The sequence below is a fragment of the Branchiostoma lanceolatum genome, chromosome 11 (genome assembly GCF_035083965.1).
Source record: "Branchiostoma lanceolatum isolate klBraLanc5 chromosome 11, klBraLanc5.hap2, whole genome shotgun sequence".
In the NCBI taxonomy this organism is placed as follows: Eukaryota; Metazoa; Chordata; class Leptocardii; order Amphioxiformes; family Branchiostomatidae; genus Branchiostoma; species Branchiostoma lanceolatum.
This window is the reverse complement of record NC_089732.1, coordinates 9,298,403-9,321,326: the sequence shown is the minus strand read 5'-3', so window position 1 is coordinate 9,321,326 and position 22,924 is coordinate 9,298,403. Positions and strand designations below refer to the sequence as shown.

The window sequence follows — 22,924 nt, the reverse complement described above, 5'->3', positions numbered from 1 at the left end:
TCGGGGAAGAAAAACACGACTTTTTCTCATTTTTAAGATCAAGGAGGTATATGGGGGTATAAAAATGGTAAAATAAGGAGAAAACAGTGGCGTGAAATCGGATAGCTCGGTCGCGTTGAGGTCAGGCTGATCCGAAAGCGTTGGGTCGGTAAGATACTCACCGACTGCAGCGGCCAGTGGTAGATCGCAGGCTCGGCCCCAGCCGGGCTCTTCAGTCGAAGCTCCATGGCCATCTTTCCCACCCTTTCCTGGTTGTCACCAGAGGGTAAAGTGGGGAAATCCTGCTAATTCTGACTCATTTTGTTCTATGTTATCGGCCGGTTAGCTGTTCAGCCACCGCACGGCTGACAAGATCTCGCTATTAGGGTCTGGGCGGGAGAATTCAATACAATCAATAATAAATACTTTTTAATATCACCTAACTGCGAATCAAAATAGATAGCAAAACTAATAAAAATAATAAATCTAGGAAAACTGCAATGTACTTGATGTAATTAAAGGTACACTAATGGACAATATCAATCCATTTTTGTCAAAGTTCTGGAAATAATTATTCGGACAACCCTCCGAATCACAAAATGGACTCGTCTAGAAATGAATCTCGCGAGAACTCGACGCCCATCCTTCTGCTCACGTGATCACGGCGTGTTCTGATTGGTCAGACCGGGGTCATCTGGGTCAGCTCAGGTGAGTTGGATCAGTCCATCACACAGACAGGTGGGGCAGGCAGGGGAGGAGGCAGGTGAGCACAATGGACATCAGCCTCAAAATCAGGCTCCTAGGCAGGCGTTTTGGGGGCCCATTTTGGGCTATGTATGGACAGTTTTCTGATTGCTACCATGCCTAATAGGACTGTTCTAACTGGCACCAGAGCAGATCAAAACAACCCATCAATAGCCTCAAACCGCAATATGAAAAATCAGCTGATGAGCCTGCTATGGAGGCTACATGTATGTGGGTGCAGAGTACTTGACTTTACTTCAAAGAAAACTTTGTTATGTCTGTAGTCAGTAGAATGTAGGAAATCAGGAGGATGCTGCAAATTTTCAAAGGGTGTAGCAGGCATTAGTTGGTGACCGAAGATGTCATTCATGTGAAGTTTGATAATGGAACCAAATATGGTAGACTTCCTGCACAGTTGCATGAACAAGTAGCCTGATTGAATCGCGCTTTAGTGGCCAGGTATTACAAGCTCCGACAGGGGAGTTTGCGTTACACATGAACAAGGACTTCCAGATGACTTTGTTATACATCATGATGTTGTTGTAATGGTAGGGGTCTGCATGAGGGGTTCTGCACTGCAAATAACTCAAGATACTCGGAACTCATTACTGTAAAACATTTAATAACAACTATGATAAATTCAGCAACATTCCTTAAATGCATCCTAGCACACACCAAATACCCTTTATTCAATTGAATTCTATGTTGAATCACTACAGCATTGAAACACTGGTGAATACGTCTTTCAGAAAAACGTCATGCAGGCCCCCTATGTATGATGTGCGGAAGTCATTATTTATAATTAATACTCCTGGTGATGCATTGAGCACAATATGGGTTGAGACTTCTGCACGTTTGAATGTGACCCAGACAGGTTGTACTACAGGAGATGTGGTATTTTGAGCCTAATTAGTCAGAAAAGGTCATGCAGAAGTCCTTATATTGTAACCTTTCAGTGGATGCACCACAGACGAGTAACGGTTTGACAGAGGTAAAGTCTGTAACTCGTATGTATCATGAATCAAAAAGTACAGTACTTCCAAGTAAATAAAATGTATTTTTGTAAAAGCTCAGATTCCAAAGGAACAAAGTCAAACTACAGCATTTTTCTAATAATAGCACTGTAGTATGTTTGTCAGTTTTTATGATTGTTTCTACTGACTTGCAAGATTAGCCAGAGTCGTGAGTCGTGCTATAGTGGCCCGCCCAACATCCGGCCTCCCGCAAAGGAGTTTGTGATACACAGACACTTGCAAGAGCCCAAATCTCAATGTAAGTCCTCCAGTAAATTGAGAGAAAATACACAACCTGAAAGATAATTGAAAAGCCCCCAAAATACATAAAGTAGGGGGTCCAAACCTAACACCACTTCCTCCTTACTTCAACACCTATCTGCCAGAAAATAATCAAGACCATGGCATGTCCAGAACTAAAGATATGAAAACTGGAAGATCTGCTGCAGTACTAGTACCAAGGTCACCACAGGAGGCCAAAAATCGACCTTGACCATCATGTTCACAACACCTACCCACATACTAAATATCATCGCAATCCATCCAGCGGCCAGACACAAACACGCACATTAATGGGCCAAAAACTATACCAGTACATGTTTCAAACTAGGTATACATCTCTTTTTTTAATTTATTGGTGATCTTTAACTGTATGTACATTTTTGTACTAAGTAACTAGAATATTCTGTTGATTGCTGATATATGAACCACAGGGCCATGGAGGATGGGTCACCCTATAAGGTGACAGTGTTGAAGGAAGGGTACTCGTATCTGGACGATGGCGGACAGTTCCGCGCCGATGGGACCATCACACTCGTGCAGGGGAGGCACACCATCCTGGTCGACACTGGAGGTCCTCAGGTAGGGTCGGCGTTGTTATGTTCTTATCACTGACAGTTCAACCTAGACAATGATCATTTAAAGCTCCCTCTTTTTCTAGTACACACATGTACTATTGTAGGGGTGAACCTGATGCCATAGGTTTATTGTACTGTCCTCTTTATTGAATAGAAGAAATACAATGGAGATAGATCTGAAAGATTAAGATATATACAAGAACCTTTTGAAAACTTTATCAAGTGCAACATGCGTGCAAAGCTGGTGGGTTCTACCAAAAAGAAGTAATACTTGTTGGCTGAAACTGGTAGAGGTACAGAGAATTTTATAGTGACCTTTTAGCCCTATTGCTTTTGCAGGACAAAGACACCCTGCTCCAGCAGTTGGAGCGCCATGGGTTGACCCCCCAGGATGTGCAGTATGTGGTGTGCACCCACGGACACGTGGACCATGTGGGGAACCTCAACCTCTTCCCTGATGCCACACACATCGTTTCCTTCGACATCTGTAAGGGAGACGTCTACACCGACCATCCCTTTAAACAGGTCAGGGATTTCTTCTCTTGGACTTAACTGTTGGTTAGGCTGAGCGTAACATACAGTCAAGGCCGTTCAACTAACATTTTACTGGGCTAGCCTCAGTGATAATGGACAGAAAGACTACATAAGAAAAATACTACATAAGAAAAATACATGACGGGACATTGAACACAGGTACAAAGGTATTTAACCTGTTCTGTACTCAAAAGTCTTTGATATAGGTCCTTCAACTAAGCTACATGTATATCAAATTTAGTACAATGACTTACAATCTTAGTTCTCCTTCTTACTAATCTTAGATGTTTTAACATGTCTTTGGGTGTTGATCCATTTCTTTGGTGTATCTGTTTGAGATGTGTAACATAAGTTGTGCAATGCAACTTTTTATCCACCAGGGGGCAGCGTACACCATAGACGAGCAGGTGTCAGTGATCCCCACACCGGGGCACACAGGTGCAGATGTCAGTGTGGTGGTGAAAACAGAAACACATGGGACAGTAGTTATAGCAGGTAAATGCTACAAAGCTAAATAAAGCGCAATAATCTCCAGTTATTAGTCAATATTCAACTTTTGCTTTGACAGAATGGATTTTTTCTGATCGTTAAGTTTTATTATCAGTTTTATTATCACTATCATTTTAAAGAGAGCCTTTAGTGTGAAATCTGTGAGTGGGTGGGGGGATGCCTTTCAAGCCTGTTGAAACTGACATCATTGATAGTAAGTCCTTGAAGAACTCAGCCAATTCTGGAGGACAGCTCTAGTGTACTGTGAAGTGCCATGGATTTCAACCTCCACGTGGCTTCTAGAGCCTGGGATCTGAGCGATGTAGGATTCCCATGAAGTGGCAATTAACCCAGTTTGAAAAGCCAGGCACGTGAGGATTTTAGAATGGTTTTAGAATCCATCATGCCCGTGGGAATAGTTCTTCACAGGCCTAATGAGACAGCACGTCATATCTGGGCACCATTAGGCCTCGTCAGTGTAATAAGCTGTTTCTGAAAATTGGAAATCATTTCATTGTAATTTATACACGTTCCAAAAAATAATCCAGATTTCTCAGCTATAATATTTAAGGTAGGGCCGTCCCCAGGACCCATCCCTCTGTGTGAATTTTATGACATGAAATTGCCCAAAATATATTTTTGTAATAAGCTTAAAATGACAAACTTAACAACAAAAATCAATACCATGGGCTCCAAAACAAAGAGTGGGACAGAAAAAAAAATTAAGCTGGAGAAAACCCTGTTTTAAGGGGATAAAATCCTATTTTTGAACTTGAAACCATCTTTTCCATTTATTGCAACATATCTCAAGGTGGTTAATGACCAAACTTTTTGCAAAAGATGGGGGATATTCTGCATTTGCTAGCAACTGTTGTCTTTCTATTAAGCCAATTGTTTATTGATGCTTTGTCAATGATTTGTCAGGTGACCTGTTTGAGAAGGAGGCTGACCAGTCCGACCCCTCTCTGTGGCAGGATGTGAGTGAGAACCCTTCCCAGCAGGCTGAGGGGCGGAAACATGTGCTGGCCATGGCTGACTTCATCGTCCCTGGGCACGGTGCAATGTTTAAGGTTCAGAAGGAGACGCAGCCAAGCTGACAGCTCTTGTCTAAGAAACACTGCCTTAACAGATACTTTTGGGACAGTAGTAGCTGCTTGGTATCCCATTCTTTATTATTTACAGTTAGGCAGCAGGGAGAAGGTTTATTTATTTCTGTTTTCTTTATACAGGGTAGGACGCTCTCAGTGCTAATCACACTGCTTTGCAGGCGTGCCCTGTACAAAGGGTTAAATTTATATCTCAACTGCCAACATACATCTGTGTTATCCAGAAAACATGCTACTGTCTAAAGCAGATAATAGATTAAAATTGAAGAGTTTTATTTCACATTTTGTTCTTTCCTGTGTTTGTCAAGTATGAATCATGGAACAAATTCAGCTATCAGTAATGGAACAGCCATTTGCACTTTAAAACTGGAAGAAGTATTCACTCATCACAGATTAAATTTTCTTTTCCGTGCTGTAATTTCCATCATACTTTGTTCTACAGCAAGGAATAAAAAATCCAGTATTCTTCACATATGTAATGGTATCTAGAACAATGTCTGTGGCTCTTTTAAATGAAAAAAGTCTGCAATAAATAACATATCTATATAAGAGACGTATCCTCCTGGGCAGAAACTGTAGATTCTATCATTATGGCAAATCAATAATGGTGACTTACTTTTTACCATTCATTTCACCAAAAGATATCATAGTCTTTTTTAAACCTACAGAGTTCTTGTGAAAAGTTCAGTTTCTTTCTTGGAACAGTCCAACCACAGGCCATAGTCCAAACCATTGTAGCTGTCATGTGAGCAGCCATTGGTGAGTGCCTGGAATTTCTTTCTGGTATCGCCAGTCTGGAAGTTTATTCTCTACCAAGTCATTCTCATCAAAACTGCCAATCACAGACAGTGTGTCTTTCTTTGCACTTATTGATGTGACACCTAATTGGCCAATCACAGAATCTATTCAGTTCTATTACACCAAGCTCCAGTGCTTGTCATGTGATATTGATCTGTCCAATCACAGACACTATCTTTTCCTGAAGTCAAGCCAGCCAGCCAGCCAATGTTTCTCTTCTGCACTTGTCGGGTGATGCCAACCGACCAATCACAGGCTGTGTCGTCACACCACACCCCTCTGTTCCTCGTGTGACCTGTGATGGAAGGTGAAGGTCACGGCTGCATCCCAGCATGCCTTGAGCATGAGGTCCTGAACCCCGCGTTTATCCGCTGCGTGGTGCCACTGTGAGAGGTCGCTGTTGCAGTCTGAGTCGTCAGGCGGCGGCCGAACCTGGATTCTATTTATGCAGCGACGACATTTAAACCTAGAGGGAGGGATGGAAAACTGTCAATTGGAGGTATAGAAAAAAACATACAAACATAAAATATCCTCTTGGATGAGACGTAAAGCCAGAGGTTCCATGTTTGAGGAGAGCCACATCTTGAGCACATCAAAGAACCCAACACACTAATTGATAAGAATGGGGTCCATCCCAGTGTAGGTGGATCAGTCTTATCAGTCTGTTTTTTTGGCAGCTTGTGCTTACTGTTCAAAACTGGTGTTGACCCTGGCATTGAGGTTGTGCAATTCAAGTACAAAAAGGAAAAACGTCTAAACCAAGTTTGATGGCTCACAGAAGACAACATAATAACAAATCCTTAATCTCTAAGCAGATCTCTGGTGACACTGACAGTATCCAACTGGCAAAAGTAGTAGCCAATAATACTGCTTTTGCCAGTTGATACTGTCAGTGTCACCAGAGATCTGCTTGGAGATTAACAAATCTGATGGCTAACAGAAGAGAACATTATAGTAACAAATCCTCACTTGTCGTGAGTGTCGCTGATGGTGTCCTCGTTTAACGGGAAGAGATCCCGCAGCTCGTCCAATGAGAAGTGCCGATCTACGTCCTCCTCCTGATCCACCACACAGCTGCTCAGCGCCTTCTTGTGCGCCTGCCGCTGGAATATCTTCTCCTCTATCGTACCAGTCTGGAAACAAAGGACCAGTCATCCCAATTAAGTTTGCACTTCTTCGCAGGGATCTCTCACTGCAAACTCATTACAATGCATTGTAAACTTACTTACTCACTTATCCTCTTCGTCCCTTGTGAGACATAGGGAGCTATTCTTCCACTGGTCATGACAGAGAAGATATTTACAGGTTCATAAGTAAGATTTCATTATGACCCAAACTTAAATCTATGGTTCCTTGCCTTCATATTCATTGGATAATACTCACTGCGAGTAGTCTGTAGATAAAACACTGTTTCTTCTGGCCGTCGCGCCACACCCGCGCCATGGCCTGCTCGTCATTGGCTGGGTTCCAGTCAGGGTCGAACATCACGAGTCTGTTAGCACCAATCAGGTTCAGCCCACACCCTCCTGCCTTACTACTCAACATGAAAATGAACTCAGGGCTCTGTGGATAAAGAAGAACAATAGACAAATGGATCAGATATACAGGTAAATTAGTTTGTACAAAATAGGACTTAAGTTGGGGAGGTAAAAGACGGTGGAAGGAGAGAGATGGCTTCTCCATTCAGATACCGTGCCCTAGACACAGTGGATAACAGCCCACTGCACCTACAGCCTCAAAAAGGCTACGGGACTACCCTTAAATTTTTTTGACAAAGTAGGTCCTATCCTGTACGCAATGCTTAATTTGATGATAAACTGAGAAAGTCAATCGACAAATCATTGGCAAACAAAAAACTTAAAACATGTCAATTAAGTTACTTAGTACAAACATTGAAGTCTTTCTATCACTAAGACTTTTACGCCAGGCTGAAAATGATTCTGTAAGCTCAAGTCTGACAGCTTCTTTGCACATACAATGTACAATGCTTTTTTTGTTCATCAAAAGTTGCTCAAAAGTACTCACACTGGGGTTGTTAAACCTCTCCACGACCTTTGCCCTTTTCTTGATAGTCATAGATCCATCCAGACGCACATACAGGTAGCTGCAATCAGATAGAGGTATTCATGTGAGTATCAATTTTAAATTGGTCATCTTTTTACCTGTCTGCCTTGCCCTCTCAGGTAGAGGGACTAGCGGATAGCAAACAATTTTTAAAGCAACTAGGAATAAGCACCATGACCTACCCTCTGGATCGGCATAGCTTCTCAAACAGGTCCAGTGTCTGTGTGTAGTTGGAGACCAGGACCACCTTGTCCGAGGTTTTAGTCTTGGTCATGGCCAGGATGTAGTCCAACACCAGCATCTTACCTGAGGATCAAAACAATTGGGTTTTCCTCTTAAGCACACTGAAGTAGAGATTAATTGAGCTAAACTAGTTTGAGATCACTTTCACTCTATCACTTTCATTTTCATTTATTTCTTTAGTTAAAACAGGTAAGTACAATAACAACACCCTTACCTGACAGTTCTGGCTGGATGTGTTTGGGACTGTAGTTAGATGGGAACAGATCCAGAGCTCCATCTAATCCTTCGTCACCCTCCAGACATTTCTCGTAAATCAATGAAGGATCTGTTAGAAGAAAAAATTGCATAATTAGGATTAGGAAGCCAACGCTTGACAAAGTTGACAGTAAATTTAGAAAATTTCTCTTGGCAATATTTTGCTTTGCAGAAGTCACCTGCTTGTAAACTGCAGTTTGAGAGGAATTTGCTAGGGCAGTCATACTTTTATCATGACTTGGGCCAAGCCCCCTCTCACACATAAAAAACTAACTAAAACTATTGGATAAACCAACCAATAAACCAACAATGGTGAAAACACCGATTGTAAAGATAGCAGTTTGTAATCTGAAGAATTGTTATACTAGTATATTGGTATTAATACTCACGGTTGCAAAGTTTCTTCAGCTGAGTGATGGCAGTAAATGCGGACCCCGTCACCTTCCCTGACTTGGACTTGTCCAGTTGAGCCTGCACCAGTTTGGACTGTACCATGTGCTTGTACAGGGCAGTCTGCAGGGGTGTCAGTCGACAACAAACCACCTGCTCAACTACAGAGGAGAAGAGAACCCATGTGACATAGCTAAACAACCGATCTCATCGCAAATGCTAAAAAATAAAACATCTGACTCATACATTCTCTTGTCACCTCAAAAAGTTTCCATTCCAGTTCGACAACTAAAATCACTTCAGAATTCAAATTCGTTGGATCTTATTCTTATTTGCCTTCAACAAAGCACTACTAGAAATCTTTTGCTGATTAACAGCTAACAAAGAATGTCTATGGAGAGGAATATAAACTGTATTCCCCACATTGCAACAGTGACACCTAGCTGCAGTATTAAGTAGAACCAGTCAATATTGCCATGAGGAAGGTGACAGACTGCCACCGAAACATCAGCCAGATAATACTGTACTACTAGTACTAGTAACTCATTTGCTGTGTACAGAGAACTTTGTTATCCATAGAATGTCTAGTTGTGCATACTTTTAACTGGCAGGTACTTGGACAGGATAGAGGCTGTCCTCCTGATGATGCAGCGGTCAACGATGTCCAACAGCTGTTAACAGAAAAAAAGAAATAATTATTTAAAGTCATATTCACGTCAAAGACATATCTAAGTGAAGACCAGGAATGGAATGTAGAGGATTGTGTGAAAGCAACTTTTCAGATCTTGTTAGATTACCTCCTTGAGTTTTTCTTCTCCCCTCTTCTGGTCCTTATCCGAGGCGCTTGCATCTCGACCACGTAAGATGGGCGTCTCAAAACGCTTCTTGAACTCTTGTGCTGTGCCTGAAAGGTCCAATACATCAGAGTTTCTTATGATGAGTATGAAGGTTCACTTCTAATCAAGGAACAATGGAACAAAATAATACTGCCAAATGTTTCAGTTGGCATTATTGCTCAGAAGAAGGTGGCTAGTAGGACTACCGAAACATTTGCAGGTTAATTGTTTTGGTTGTGCAACAAAGAACTTAACAGTCCATTCATTCATTTATTTACCAACCTGAAACTATTGAACAGATCTGATATTTTGAGTTCACCCAACTGAACATAAAATATGATAAAGTAAAAAAGTAGCAAAGTCCAAAACATTGTAACAAACTTTACTCCCTCTCATCATAGCTTGAATTTGAAATTATATTGCTAACATCAAAATTTTAAACATGACCAAGTTTTCATAATTTTTCTCATACTTGTTAAGTATGTGCTGTATACTAGTATACAAAGTTTTCGTAATACCTACTTGTATTAAGTTGTAGACCCTACACAAGTAGGTGCACCAGTGCACTCACAGTCAACAATTAGGTGCACAGCATGCACAAAAGTGTATATGCCCACGGTATTTCAATCCCCTACACCTACCGAGGATGCCAGTGTTGACAAAGTGCACGAGACTGAAGTACTCGAGCAGGTCGTTCTGGATGGGTGTGCCTGACAGCAGCACCCGTCTCCTGCACTTCAGCCCACTCAGCGCCTGGTACGTAAGGTTCTCACAGTTCTTCAGACGGTGGCCCTGGGTAAGGAGAAAACACTAGTTACTAAAAACTGAACTTTTGCAAGCAAATGCAGAACATTCCTCTCCACGACATTTTCTTAAAGTCCATTTACCAATGCATTAACAACCTGTTGTTTCCTAATACTGTTGTAGTCATTGAAAGAGATAGGTACTGAATGTCTCAATTTCCCCACTAAGTTTATGTAATGGCAATCATTGTTTTGGTTCAAAGAACAAGAGCATCAAACACAGCTGATATACAGTCTAACCTGTACAAGTGACCATCTCTACATAGGGACCACCTGGCAATTGATATACAGAACAGTCTAACCTGCACAAGTGACCACCACCACATAATGACCACCATGGCCAATGTGACCACATTTTGGTGGTCCCTTAGTCATTTTTCACACTGACACAAGCATTAAGAATCCTGTATATAGTGACCACCAGTCCACACACTGTGACACAGACCAACTTTCCATCCCCTGAGTTGTTTTCTGATTATGTACATGTAGTTTGTTTGGGGGGAAACATAGAAATGATTTGTACCTCATCACAGAGGACCAGTCCGATTGGCCCCCTGTGTAGAACAGCAGCGTGGAGACGGAATGTTTCATAGGAGATGATGAGGATGGGGGAGGAAACACGGCGGCCCTGCTGCGACATGAAACTGTCTGCAAATGGAAAGAAATACATGGAAATTGTTAGCAGAAAGAATACTGCATTCTCTTGATTTTGCACATGAGAGAAGTAGTGCACTGTACCCAATTACTAGTACCACAGATTACATGTACAGTTATTTTCTTAGATACTCAGAAAGCCACAATCCAGCAGTTATCAGCCAATCATATTGTTGAAGAAATCAATTTTATCAGGGACTCCTGATTTTAGTTAAATTTAGTTCAATTGATAAAACAGTACATGTAGTAAGAAATGATTTGACTGTTTTACTCTATATCAAACTTTGAAAACAAAAACATTTGACTTTACATAGTATTTCGCACTTCACATTTTACAATAAGTCTTGACATACCAAGATTCCTGTCTATCTGGTCCTTGGAGCCGGAATCGATAGCGAGGGCGTTGACCCTGGTGCCCAGCCACTTGTTGATTTCGTTGTACCAGTTCTGGGGAAGGTAAAGAAGTAAATCTTTTTATGTTTCTTTTTTTACTCTGAAACCAATAGGGAATTGAGTGCGAAACAGCTACTTTAGAGTGCTAAAGGTTAGGTCATCATTGCCAGATTATAATGGATAACCAAGCAAAAGACCTTTTGTTGTAAAGAGCTACAGAATACCCTTGACACAGATGCAACATGTACTACTAGCCATGAACTAGAGTCAATTCGACATTACCGAGAGGGTGTTTGTTGCCTTTTGTTCTAACATTTACACAACCTTTGTAACAATCTATGTGAGATAAGTAACTGTTAAGAACAATTTCCAACATTTATTTGATGTTCTAACTATTTTTTGCTGTGTTCCAACAGGTTAAACAAATTTCCAACATTGAACACATTATTTGTATTAGTTTCCAAACTGTTACAACATAGATTGATCATTTGTTTGAACATGTTCCAACATTCTACAAATATGATATAACTGGGTCAGTGGGCTGGGAACAGGGCAATTCACAGATCCCTCCAAAGTATAGGGGATTAGGCCTAGGTGCCATGAATAGACACTTATAGACAAAAGAGTTGCCAGTGTCCAGACGTGAAATCTAAAAATATACAGAGGCAGACAATAGAGCGTGATTAGCACCTACTTTTATGGGGGCAATAACCCAAATCTACCATTTTGAGAATGATGCAAAATGTTGGAACATGTTCCAACAGTAGAACAATCACACAGATGTTTGAAAACTGTTCTAAATAAAGAGATATTTGTGCAAATACTTTCATAATATTTCCAAAATATAGAGATGAGTTCAAACATGTTCAAACTTTCATTTCTAATTGTTTGAACGGTCTGAAATTATTTTGACTGAAATAGTCTTTTCTCTAAAATTGTTCAAACTTATTAGCAATATCATCTGAAAACCCTCTCGGTGACATGGAATTGACTCTACATGAAAGGTTTTGTACAACATTATTAGTGAAATGATACAACAAGCAATTGGCACACATAAGTGACAATTTATACACATTTTGTCTAGAGAAACATTGTACACTCTACTGTAAAATTTCACTAAAACAAAAAAAGCTGATCATATTTCATTGTCAGGAAAACAGCATACAATTCTATCAAAGAGAAAAAAATCAACATACCTTGACTAAACTGGATGGTGTGACAACTATGGCTTTATCTATTGTTGGTTTGGCTGTGGTTTAGACAAGAAATTGAAAGGTTGAATGTCATTATTACTACAAATATTTGTCAAAACATTCTCCTAACACAGAAAGACAAAAAAAGCTAATCAACAGCTAAGTGTAAACAGTACTTACCATCAGGGCTTTGTTTCTGTTAAAAAAAAATACAAGAAAAATGTGAGTAAAAGGTAAGCAAAGGAATGTGTGGATATCGTCTTCATATATACCAGTACAATGATTTCATAGGTCTAAAACCGTTTCAAAAAAGTTGTCATAAGATCTTGAACATCAAACTTCATTTTCGTTTAGAACATTCATTGTAAAACAAAACACTTACCAGTAGTGTCCAGAGGAGAGTGATACATTGAAGAGTCTTGCCTAAACCCTGGAGAAAAGAAAATAATACATGTTTGATAACATAGTCCTAGTCTTTTTCATGATTTTAGTGTTGTAGGAAAACCAATTGCTTTATGGCAGAAGGCTTATTGTGATCACAAGGGTGTAACGTTATAGACATTAGGAAAAACATATGCCATCTTTGCTCCATTAAAAACTGCATATTTAGATTAGGTACAACATATAAAGATCTGCTTTACCATTTCATCAGCCATGATGCACCCCTGACTGCCTGGGATCCTCTCCCCTGTCACACAGTCCCACATGAACTTCACCCCCTCCCTCTGGTGAGGTCTCAGTACACCACACAGGACCGGGTCTACAACAACTGTGGGGAGACAAGCTGGTTATTCATCTTATTCTTTAAATGTACTGACAGTTCAATCTCACGAGATACAAATGTCTACAAGACTACGACTTAGTGCACAAAAACATTGTTTACATTATTATACATTAACAAATCAGGTGCAAAAAGCTAGTACATGCAGGATATACATGTAGCAAAGTTTTGAACAACATGTACAGTTTGTGTTAAATTTGAAGGGTTAAACCAGTCTGTTAAATGTAGCAAAAAGAGAAGAATAACACGTACCATGGACAGGATGCTTCTCTCTAAACAAACAAAAAAATGAAAGAATGATTAGTATTGACTGTATACGGTAGGTCTCTCCAGCAACATCACAGATATGATCGGCATACAAGAATTCATAATACAAATGTACTAGTATACAAAAATGATAACACACAAGTTATTTTACTTGTATAGCCTTACTGCCTTAAGTATTTACCTTCTTTTGTAATTCACTTGTAGATTTTTTAATAGTTTCAGTTCAAACAATCTATCCCGTTTAAAAAATTTCAGTGTCAGTGTCATCGCTTTCTAATATCTATAACAGCTTCTGACTTGTTGGACAGCTTAGTTAGAAGGTGCTGCTGTGTTGTTCAAAACAGGGACAGCCCTGGCTGTTATTTGATGATTCAGCTGAACCAGTAAACAGGTAAATAGATGTGACAACTCACAGGTCTACTTTAAGTGCCTCCTGTGCTGACAGCGGTGGAGGGTGGTACAGAACCAGAGCTCCCTCCTCTTCAGGATCATGAAGCGCCCGCCGAGTACCCTGTCTGCGGACGCCTAGCGATCCTTTTAGAGTAGGACCTGGATACATGATAAATACAAATTAACTTTTCACCATAATACTGCGAATGATGCTATTTTTGACAAGTTTCTATTCAAGTAGATTGGTATTTTTATGTAAGTCTTCCAGACAACTACATTTCATCAGGCATTACATGTACATTTCTCTTGTAAAACAGATTTGTGATATGACTTGTAAGTTTCCCTTTACTAAAATTACCTTTGTAATTCGGGATGGGGATCTTGAAGGGTTTGGACAGGATTGATCTAATGAAGGCCTCCTGTATGGACAGAATACAGCGATGAGACAGGAACAAGGAATAACATACCACGCTTAAGTTTTACCCAACTAAAATATTTTACTGCAAACATACTGATCACACAGAATTAATGTCACTTGTCTTGAGCTTTATGATTTTATCAATAGATTTTGTTTTAAATGTTGTGCATATAGAAGAGAATTTAAAACTCTGATTCAAAACCTTCAAATCTATGACAGACTGGTACTCACATGCGATGAGGAGTCAGGGAAGCGGGACTGATTAGTGATGGGGGTCAGAGGTCGTCGGTATGGCGACATGAACTGACTTGAAGGAGAATCATCGGACTTGGCTTTGTTCCTCTTGGCAACCTGTGGAGTGAGAATAATTAAGATCGAAGAAGTTAGAATGTCATTGATATGACGTAGTGCAATTAGCAACTGCAAATAGAATAGCTATTTCAATGAGGGTCTGCATGCTCTTTTCCGTAAGGCGGAGCCAGCCTATTTTGATTGCCTGTAATTCGTAGGGTAAGCTGTCTAGTTATACACATAATTCGTAGCGAGGCAACCAAATTTTGCGTAATTTCCTTCCTTGATTTTAGCGTAACACAGGGGGGTTCTTTTGAATTCATTGTAAAGCATTGTCGGGACACCCCATGCAGACACGTCACCCCCTTCAATTCTTCAAGGACCATTAAATTTTGGTTAATTGATTACTATTAATTGCATTAGCTTTTAAGCATGAATGGGTTGTTTATTTATAGATGCAAATGTTGCAGAATTGACTCCACCGATAAATTCTTCTTTGCATCATTACTAGTAACCCACAAAATTATTCAGTGCCATAAATTACCAAATCTGTTTATCATAATACAAGTCACTCTCTATCTGAGACCCACCTTGTTTGGTCTCCAGTCTTCATCAGCATCCTCCCCAGGCTTACGTTTGGCTGCAGCCACCTGGCTGGGAGCCTGGCTACGTCTCTGAAGACACGGGAGTTGGGACATAAATTTTCAGCACAAATTATGTTTTCCACCCAAGTAGCAGGAACAAGTTATACCCTCATATTTTTCTTGTGGACCGTTATATAAAAATCATTGGGTCATGGTAGTGTTTTACAACACATCCTTACTTCAAAACTGTAAGGTTTTGTTGGAGAGAATGGAGAAAGACGTCACAACAGCTCCATACTTTCCTAGCAAAATTATCATATAATCGTGCCCCCCTCCCCACGATTTGCGGTAAACTCACCATATTTCCGTGGACACAAATCAGCTTTAGATATCCCAAAGAAGTGTAAAATCTTCTCCAGGGGTGTAGAGGACTATATACTATGTATGCAAGCCATCTACGGTTCGTTTACACAGCAAACTGTCGGAGAATCTCCTCGAATGAACTACGAGTGAACTATTCTTCTCTTCGAAACACGCGCCATTTTGTTATGCATACTACCCAGAATGCAAAGCGGCGCTATCAACTTTACTAGGAATGAAGCCAAATAGCAAGGTTTAAAATCAGATTTTAAACCTCCTTGCAAATAGAAAACGTTTCTGAATAGGTGTAACGATACTTCTGTTTTAGAAATGATGTCTTGTTAATTGTAGTGGTTATGTATGATATTAACAAAAAAGAGTCTGACTTTATAATAGAGAATGGAAATACAAATATACTTTTAAAAGCTGAAAAAGTACTTCAGCAGCAATATTTCAAGACAATCTCTTTAATAGTATACTTTTTCTATGTGATGCAAGTTGTTTGAGAAATGTTAATTATAATGGCCACAGCCATTACAACATGTATAAATCTATGCCTAAATATATCTACAGATGAAGTGGGAGATACTGCTGCTTCCATGCAAATATGACTGTCACACAAAACAGAGGAGACTGACAAAGTTGCAGAGGATATGATTTATTGTAACTTGTCATTGCAAAAATCTGGCTGATCATGACTAAAAAAAGGGGACATCTTCATTCATAATTATATCAGTTTGCCAGAGAATTTTCATCTTATTAAGTGTATGTGCCTTTTCTAGAAGTCAAGAGTGGTTCAGTTACAAAGTAGTTGCATATAAGTTTGTCACGAAATAACAGGCATTTGAACATGTCAGGAAATGTATGGGTTAGTTGCAGTAAGCCAAGAGTACACACATAACAGAGTAACACAAAAATCATATCAATTTTGTCATTTGACAGGAAACTACAAAAAACATTCCATGTCAATGGTTTGAAAAGTTACTTTAAACTTGTGTTTGATGGAATAGTAGTACATTTGTACATAGCGACGCCTTTTCACATATATGCTTTGCAGGAAAAACAAAATCCTTCAGTAAAAATCCGCCCAGTCATAGTTTTGTTGCAAATAGTTCGATTTTAAGATAATAAAGCCATCCTAGACAAGTGTTTAAACATTATGATACCCAATTTTTATACAATTACATCTCACAGAAATTACACTTATAGTTTACAATAACCAAGCAGTCATAGTTGTAAGATATCCCAATATTAATAAATCCTACCATTGTCAGCATTTGGCTATCTCTAAAACCAATTATTCTTAATCTGTCAAAAGTATCTGGGCTAATCTGACAACCATATATTGAAATAAAGTTGATCCATACAGATATAACATCATAATATTCATTACTAATATCTGCACATTATCTTGGCTGTGTATTAAGACGTGGTAGATGGGTTGACTTCTCTGCCCTCTAGCTGGTTCTTAGTTGATAATCTGTGGACAGAGCAAGAAGATAAAGGTACAATGGGACTTCTATATGTCAGCCACACCAATAAAATCAAATAATGGAATAAAGATGTCATCAAGGCTATTTCATCTTCTAGCTTTTAGCTTTCATTAGCTTTACCATGAAAGCACGCAGATCAGAACAGTAACAGTACAGTGACTCACCTCCATTTTGTGTGATGTACCTAACCCAGGGAAGTGCCTGGTATCCACTCTTCTCTATAATTTTCAAGTAGCGAACCTGAAAATATATAAAATAAGCTTCATCATTACCCACATACATAGCCACAAACTATCAACAAACATTCCAAAATAAAATTCATCATGAACTAATGAAGGTGAAAAGGTTGATGCTGTTTGGTTGATTCTACTGATGAGTTTCTATGATGTCAAAACTTACAAAATACTGCTATCAATCATTGTCTCTGTAGCTCATTTTTGTGACATAACCTTGGGCCATATCAATTGCAGGAAAAACCTTGCAGCTTCTGGTGTCATGAACGACATGTACATTTTACATGTAAATTATACAAACATTTCCCATGATTTACAAGAAACAAGGTAAAAAAGGTCTAAGAACTAACCTGGATCCCAGAAGTGGTGAAGTAGGGAATCTCGAACTTGACAGCGATGGGGGGCCGTCCCTCTGTCTCCTCTCTCTCCACACTCGGCAGGTTGAAATGTGCACGCATCAGGTACTCCTTACCTCCCTGGGGAGACAGACAATACAAGTACACAAGTTTAGTCAATTAGCTAACGGTAATACGGTTTGTTTTCTAATGCTTGCACTGTGCCTCAGCTTAGCAGTTGTCCCATACCAGTCTCACTGAGGTGGCGATTGATACAGTTCTCAAGTTTTTGTCTGTCCTTGAGAGTTACAATGTCTTGTGACAGGGAGTTCCAAAGCTTTATGGCCGTAATCAACACTGAAATTGAAATTTGAAAAGCTGCCAGAAGTTTCAGATTGATATTCTTCTCCATATAACTTTAACCTTCTCCCTACTGTCTAAACATGTTATCAATACAAATTTGATACAAAAGGGGTACATTGGCAGGGCACAGGTTAAAAAGTTTTAAAAGATATTTAGTTTGATACAGATGACTTGTTGGTCTAGCCTCAGTATGATAAAGTTTGAGAAATAAAATCATGGATACTATAATCAGAAATGTCCCGTTACTCACTGGGAAGGACTTGATTGACCAAACCATCGCACTATTCTCCGGAACCCACTTCACGTTCCCTACGGTCGTCTTGAACTTGGGGGAGTCGGCGTCACTCGGGCAGGGAATGATGATCTCCACATTGTTGGCAGTCGATCGGCGCTTGAACTGGGACTTGGCCTTGATCATGTACTCCACACGAGAGTGGGAATGTCGCTCAATCACGGACTCGATCCAGATCAGTGGTTTTACCTGGAGATAATGGGTAAGAGAGCAAAAAGATGGAAAAATAGAACTGTGACTGTGACTTTTGTATCTTTTTATGCATGTTACGAAGAATAGTCACACCTTGAGCATGTTAGAGAAAACTTTTCAAGTTTACGCCCCGGTGCGATGACTCAACCCAATCAGTATTTTACCCAGCTTGTTCCATCTCTAGGTCCATCCCGGTGTGAGTAGATCAACATCTTACAGTCTTGTGTAAGTCTTATGTACCATGCTTGGAGTCCTCAACTTAATGAGGTTAAACACATATAACAAAGAAGAAGAAGACAACGAACTGGTGTGTTGTCACACAATGAAGCAATTTTGAACCAATATTGTAATAGAAACAGAGAAACAAATACATACATGTGTGTTGAGTCTGTATGACATCAGCTCGAACTCTCCATCGGGAGGGATGAAGGAAATGGTGCGGTCGTTCTCAAACCGGGACAGACGCACGCACTGGTGGAACTTCACATCCTCCAGCTCTACAGACTTACTCTTCCCTCCTGTACGTGGTGGGGAGGGGGGCAGACATGCAAGGTAAATAAACATGGCTGAACCTGTGATGTGATTTCAGGACTCGAAATAATTTTGTTACATTTATCTTTCTTTCTTTTTACCCCCAAACCCGGCCAAAGTGAACGAGCATCCTAATGTCAGACACAAAAAATGACCCAGTCAGAAGGTATAACCCTCACAAAGGATGCAGCAAAAGACCAAAGGTCTGCTACAAACAGATGTAACACACCACATGTGAGATGCAAGAAAGGCAGTAGTATAGGACCAGTTGACACTTTAACGTCAAGCATCTTTGAAAAACAGATGAAAAACACTTTTATGCCAGAAGGGACAGCTATTGAATCTACAGACCATTGCTCCAAAGAATGAAACAGCAAGACTACCCTTTGGAAAGCGGAACAGTTCTGATTTTCACAGCCACAAGACCTTGTTATCCAGATCAGTCCAGCAGTTTGTATTAGTGGAATGACAGTCAGATATCCACGAACATGAACACACCAGGCAGAGACTTTACTTACTGCCAGTGATTTCAAACAGGACTTTGTCATTCAGTCCCAAACGGAGCTCGGGCATCCCACTCAGGAAAACACGCATCTTGATCCCGCCGACTATTTCGCTCCTTAAGACAACGCCGTTTACGCTGACCTGTAAGTGATTGGCGTAAAACAAGACTTACTTCCGGTGTTCTGGAACAAGACTTTGTCGTTCAGCCCCAGCCGTAGCTCGGGCATGCCCGTCAGGAACACACGCATCTTGATGGCACCGACGATCTCGCTCTGCAGTACGTGACCGTTTAGGCTCACCTCGTTTGGGAGATTAAAAACAGCTCAATATTCAAAATTCCACACAGATAGAGTCTAAAACAGCCAATCAGATACAACTCTATCCATCCCTATGATTAACCTACTGGATCCACATACCACATTGGTAGCAGACTAGCAGTGAATAGACCAATCTTATCGATCTGTCACATACTTGTATTTCAACAATTTGATTTACAGTTATCATGAAGGTAGGGCAGGCTATGGAATCGTGTAATACAGTCTAATTTTGTATTAAAGACAAGGATGCCAACATACGAGTAGGTTGACCGACTCGATCACATCCAGGAAGACCTCGTTCTTGCGATACTTGATGCCCTCTGACCTCCAGGACACAGCGTTGGTGACGGCCATGGGTGGTCGTGCCTGGGTTTCCAGCTTGTGGCCCTCCTGTGTGATGTACCTACATGGTAGAACAAATCACTTTCAAACTTGGAAAAAAAGTGCTAAATTTCTGCATAAGAATATGTTTTCCAAAGGGGTAAGACATATATAACAGATGTGTGGATGTTGTCTGTTCCATACACTGAGATAATTTCCCCCATTAAGTGACAAAAAATGAAGGAGAAAAAACAAAAAACAATTGAGGCTATTGGCTGAAACTATGCACACATGAAATATCTTGTCTAAGTGAAGGTGTACTTGTAGTTTGATCCCTTCTGTACGAGTGGGCAGCAAGTTTTTTTGTAGCTTGTTCCTGTAGCAAGAATCTGTATGACGTATAATCTAGTATAATGGAGAGGTTGCTATCCAACCACGTAAAGTACGAGTGTATATGAAGATGTGATCCTGTAAAGATGTAAACAAAGTCCATCTCCACTACTCACTCCTGTAGAATCTTGCTGTCTGTTGTCTGTGGGTAGCCAAAGTCCATAACCTCGTCCAGCAGCTCATAGATGATGACAAAGTTGTCTCGGATGCTCTCCTCTTCCAGCTCTTTGAAATACTCCATGAAAATCTGTGAATAAAGAAGCACCGTTACCGGGGTGAGATTTTCTGAAAACTTTATATTGACGTCTTCCAAGTTGACATGTATGGGAACAATAGCAGTTTATCTTTCCTTACTCAAATCAGTCATTGGTTCGAATCACCTGATATGCCACCGGTGTTGTGCCCTTGGAAAGGCACTTTACACAACTTTCCTAACCCTCTACAAAGGTGTAAAAATGGGTACCTGACGTTGGTGGGGAGGTAAAAGGCAGTGGAAGGAGAGTGTTGCGCTCCGCCTTCCAATACCATGCCCTAGACACAGTGGATAACAGATCACCTGCCCCTACAGCCTCAAAAGGGCTATGGGATTATCTTTATCTTTACCATTTAACTCAAATCAACAATGTAACTCACCTGCACTACTTTGTACAGAAAGCTGAACACCAGAGCCACATTGGCATTCTTCTTGGTTGTGGCGACCACTGAGAGAAAGTTAAGACTTAAACAGATTCTCTGGATAATCAAAACAACTAACAAGCTGCTGGCATATCAATCTCTTGTACTAAATTTGAAACCAACTTACACACCTTCTATACTCTTACTCACTCACTTTCTGTTTTAATATCTGCTTTTTACAGTTGGTTGTGAATAAAGAACTTCGTTATACAGTCACTTCCCAATCTGATGAAATTATCTAGGGATCCCATACTAAAATTCATGAAAATATTCATACAATACATGTATATTGCTTTTTTTCAGTTCATGGTTTTCACAGTGACCTCCCACCACAAACTTATCACGCCGAGAACATATGCTCTTTCTTCCATTGCACTACAGTACTGTTGTTTCATCCGCAAACTTAAAACACCGTACATACGAATGTCTCCTTTTCTCTCCTACCACGACTTAAGTCCCTGCAAACTTAAATCAATTTAAAGACAGTATCTATGTTCCTGCAGTTTGGAAGGATACTGTACAGGTTGTTGTACTTGATGTACACAAAGGTGACCTCATCGGTGCTGATGATGGGCGATGTCTGTAGATCCTCTTCACGCTCCATCAGCAGCGGCATGAACTTGTCGATCACCGACGCCTCGATGTCTCCGCGGTAGTTGCGGGAAATCATGACCTGGGGGAAAACAGTCGTATTCAGACTTGGCATGTGGAAGGATCGCATAGAATCCATCAACATTATAGATGTTCAATGCTCTGTGAAGGTATACATCTGTATCTGTGTAGGGAACGGTGGTTTGATGGTATTCTCCCTATAGTTCGAGATGCTGCATGCAGTGTGTGAGGACGATATCTAGGTGACGGACGGCGGAAAAGACGACTTTCATATTAATGTAATGTAAATATCCTGTTAATGTTATAAAAATCAGTAACTAGCAACTTTCAATAGTATGGCTTCTGCCTTGTGTCTAATGTTGAGTCATTTCTCTTCATTTCTCCAGAATCATGTTTGCACATGATGATTTTGTACATAAATCTTGCAGCACCCCTCCCATTAAATTGCTAAGAAATCTACTCACCATTATATCATAGCTATAAGAAGCTACTGTAATGATTTGTAAGTATGATCTCGACGGCAACTACAGGGGCTAACGAGAGAGAGCAAGCATCTATTTCAGAGAAAGGAACAAAGTAAAACTGGCGTTGATCCTTTGACAAGCAAGTGGTTGTATAATAAAATATCACATCAGATTTTACATCTCCGCAGTTTTCTTCCATTTGGTACCACCATGTTCTTCACTTACCTTTCCCTTCATGTCTAGAATGTACAGCATAGAGCAAGACATCTTGAAATGTTGTCAACTTTGCCGTTTTCTTCCGCAAAAATTATCGACAAAACTTCCACGTCCCCCCACTGCACCGTCTTCTTTTCCAAGATGGCGGAGCGGAAGTAAGGGTCAAAGGTGAATACGTCACGCCCTCAATTTTTTTTACCACTCTCGTAGCAGTATGTCAGCTTGTCGAATAGTGCAAACGGAAATCGTGCACTTAAATGCCCGGTCATTACAGGTTACCCTGTCTACAATTTAATTCTATTAACTAGCGATTGAAATGTGTTACCTCGGAGGGTTTTTTTCTTAAAATATGGTGCTACGTCGACGTAGCCTGAGTGCCAGCCTTTTTAGATTAGCTTCCGTACGCTACCCAAGCTCCGCTTCGCGAGGACCGGCCGGAGCTAGCTTGGGTAGCGTACGAAAGCTAAAAAGGCTGCCACTCAGGCTAACGTCGACGTTTAGTCGAAACGCTAGTAAAAGACATGTTATGTACATGTTGAACTAT

General features: G+C 40.3%; 4 protein-coding genes across 13 annotated transcripts in view; 1 reads left to right on the top strand and 3 right to left on the bottom strand.

Moving 5' to 3' along the window:
- Positions 1 to 376, bottom strand: part of LOC136445144 (histone-lysine N-methyltransferase, H3 lysine-79 specific-like) — a 28,210-nt gene extending 27,834 nt beyond the window's left edge. For all 8 annotated transcript variants that reach the window (XM_066443004.1, XM_066443008.1, XM_066443005.1 and 5 more), the window contains exon 1: positions 162 to 376. In XM_066443004.1, the coding sequence (XP_066299101.1) occupies positions 162 to 233 (72 nt within the window). In that variant the 5' untranslated portion in view covers positions 234 to 376. The remainder of the gene's footprint in view (positions 1 to 161) is intronic.
- Positions 377 to 658: 282 nt separating this feature from the next.
- LOC136444416 (metallo-beta-lactamase domain-containing protein 1-like) lies at positions 659 to 5,196 on the top strand. Of its 2 annotated transcripts, none has more exons than XM_066441960.1 (5): positions 659 to 742; positions 2,450 to 2,597; positions 2,933 to 3,118; positions 3,508 to 3,622; positions 4,541 to 5,196. In XM_066441960.1, the coding sequence occupies exons 2-5, from the start codon at positions 2,454 to 2,456 to the stop codon at positions 4,711 to 4,713; spliced, it is 618 nt and encodes a 205-aa protein (XP_066298057.1). In that variant the 5' UTR covers positions 659 to 742; positions 2,450 to 2,453; the 3' UTR covers positions 4,714 to 5,196. The 2 variants fall into 2 exon arrangements, with proteins under 2 accessions (XP_066298057.1, XP_066298058.1); XM_066441961.1 differs by having other exon boundaries at positions 696 to 745; positions 2,444 to 2,597.
- Positions 4,975 to 15,633, bottom strand: LOC136444414 (DNA repair and recombination protein RAD54-like). Its single transcript, XM_066441959.1, has 22 exons — positions 15,441 to 15,633; positions 15,089 to 15,172; positions 14,439 to 14,558; positions 14,148 to 14,208; positions 13,813 to 13,948; positions 13,385 to 13,404; positions 12,993 to 13,120; positions 12,734 to 12,781; positions 12,532 to 12,547; positions 12,355 to 12,407; positions 11,119 to 11,212; positions 10,635 to 10,759; positions 9,950 to 10,100; positions 9,270 to 9,376; positions 9,071 to 9,143; positions 8,472 to 8,633; positions 8,042 to 8,152; positions 7,767 to 7,890; positions 7,546 to 7,624; positions 6,904 to 7,083; positions 6,490 to 6,653; positions 4,975 to 5,986 (listed from the first exon to the last, which is right to left on the bottom strand). Exons 1-22 carry the CDS (start codon positions 15,441 to 15,443, stop codon positions 5,785 to 5,787), a joined length of 2,241 nt encoding a protein of 746 aa, XP_066298056.1. The 5' UTR covers positions 15,444 to 15,633; the 3' UTR covers positions 4,975 to 5,784.
- Positions 15,634 to 16,084: 451 nt separating this feature from the next.
- Positions 16,085 to 22,549, bottom strand: LOC136444668 (AP-1 complex subunit mu-1). Of its 2 annotated transcripts, none has more exons than XM_066442345.1 (11): positions 22,390 to 22,549; positions 21,605 to 21,761; positions 21,047 to 21,114; positions 20,530 to 20,660; positions 19,961 to 20,105; positions 19,400 to 19,526; positions 18,726 to 18,868; positions 18,117 to 18,347; positions 17,519 to 17,644; positions 17,100 to 17,175; positions 16,085 to 16,922 (listed from the first exon to the last, which is right to left on the bottom strand). In XM_066442345.1, the coding sequence occupies exons 1-11, from the start codon at positions 22,429 to 22,431 to the stop codon at positions 16,900 to 16,902; spliced, it is 1,269 nt and encodes a 422-aa protein (XP_066298442.1). In that variant the 5' UTR covers positions 22,432 to 22,549; the 3' UTR covers positions 16,085 to 16,899. The 2 variants fall into 2 exon arrangements, with proteins under 2 accessions (XP_066298442.1, XP_066298441.1); XM_066442344.1 differs by lacking the exon at positions 19,400 to 19,526 and adding an exon at positions 19,558 to 19,684 and having other exon boundaries at positions 22,390 to 22,548.
- Between the last annotated feature and the right edge of the window lie 375 nt (positions 22,550 to 22,924).

Excerpts from the sequence above, each read along its gene's own strand:
- LOC136444416 (XM_066441960.1), top strand. The coding sequence starts at position 2,454 with ATGGAGGATGGGTCACCCTATAAGGTGACAGTGTTGAAGGAAGGGTAC. Across the intron at positions 2,598-2,932 it reads TCGACACTGGAGGTCCTCAG|GACAAAGACACCCTGCTCCA; the intron begins GTAGGGTCGGCG and ends TTGCTTTTGCAG. Across the intron at positions 3,623-4,540 it reads TGGGACAGTAGTTATAGCAG|GTGACCTGTTTGAGAAGGAG; the intron begins GTAAATGCTACA and ends ATGATTTGTCAG.
- LOC136444414 (XM_066441959.1), bottom strand. Across the intron at positions 14,209-14,438 it reads TCCCTGACTCCTCATCGCAT|GAGGCCTTCATTAGATCAAT; the intron begins GTGAGTACCAGT and ends CTGTCCATACAG. Across the intron at positions 13,121-13,384 it reads AGAGAAGCATCCTGTCCATG|TTGTTGTAGACCCGGTCCTG; the intron begins GTACGTGTTATT and ends GTCTCCCCACAG.
- LOC136444668 (XM_066442345.1), bottom strand. The coding sequence starts at position 22,431 with ATGTCTTGCTCTATGCTGTACATTCTAGACATGAAGGGAAAG. Across the intron at positions 21,115-21,604 it reads CAAGTACAACAACCTGTACA|TGGTCGCCACAACCAAGAAG; the intron begins GTATCCTTCCAA and ends ACTTTCTCTCAG. Across the intron at positions 19,527-19,960 it reads TCGAGTCGGTCAACCTACTC|GTCAGCGTAAACGGCGTTGT; the intron begins GTATGTTGGCAT and ends AATCACTTACAG.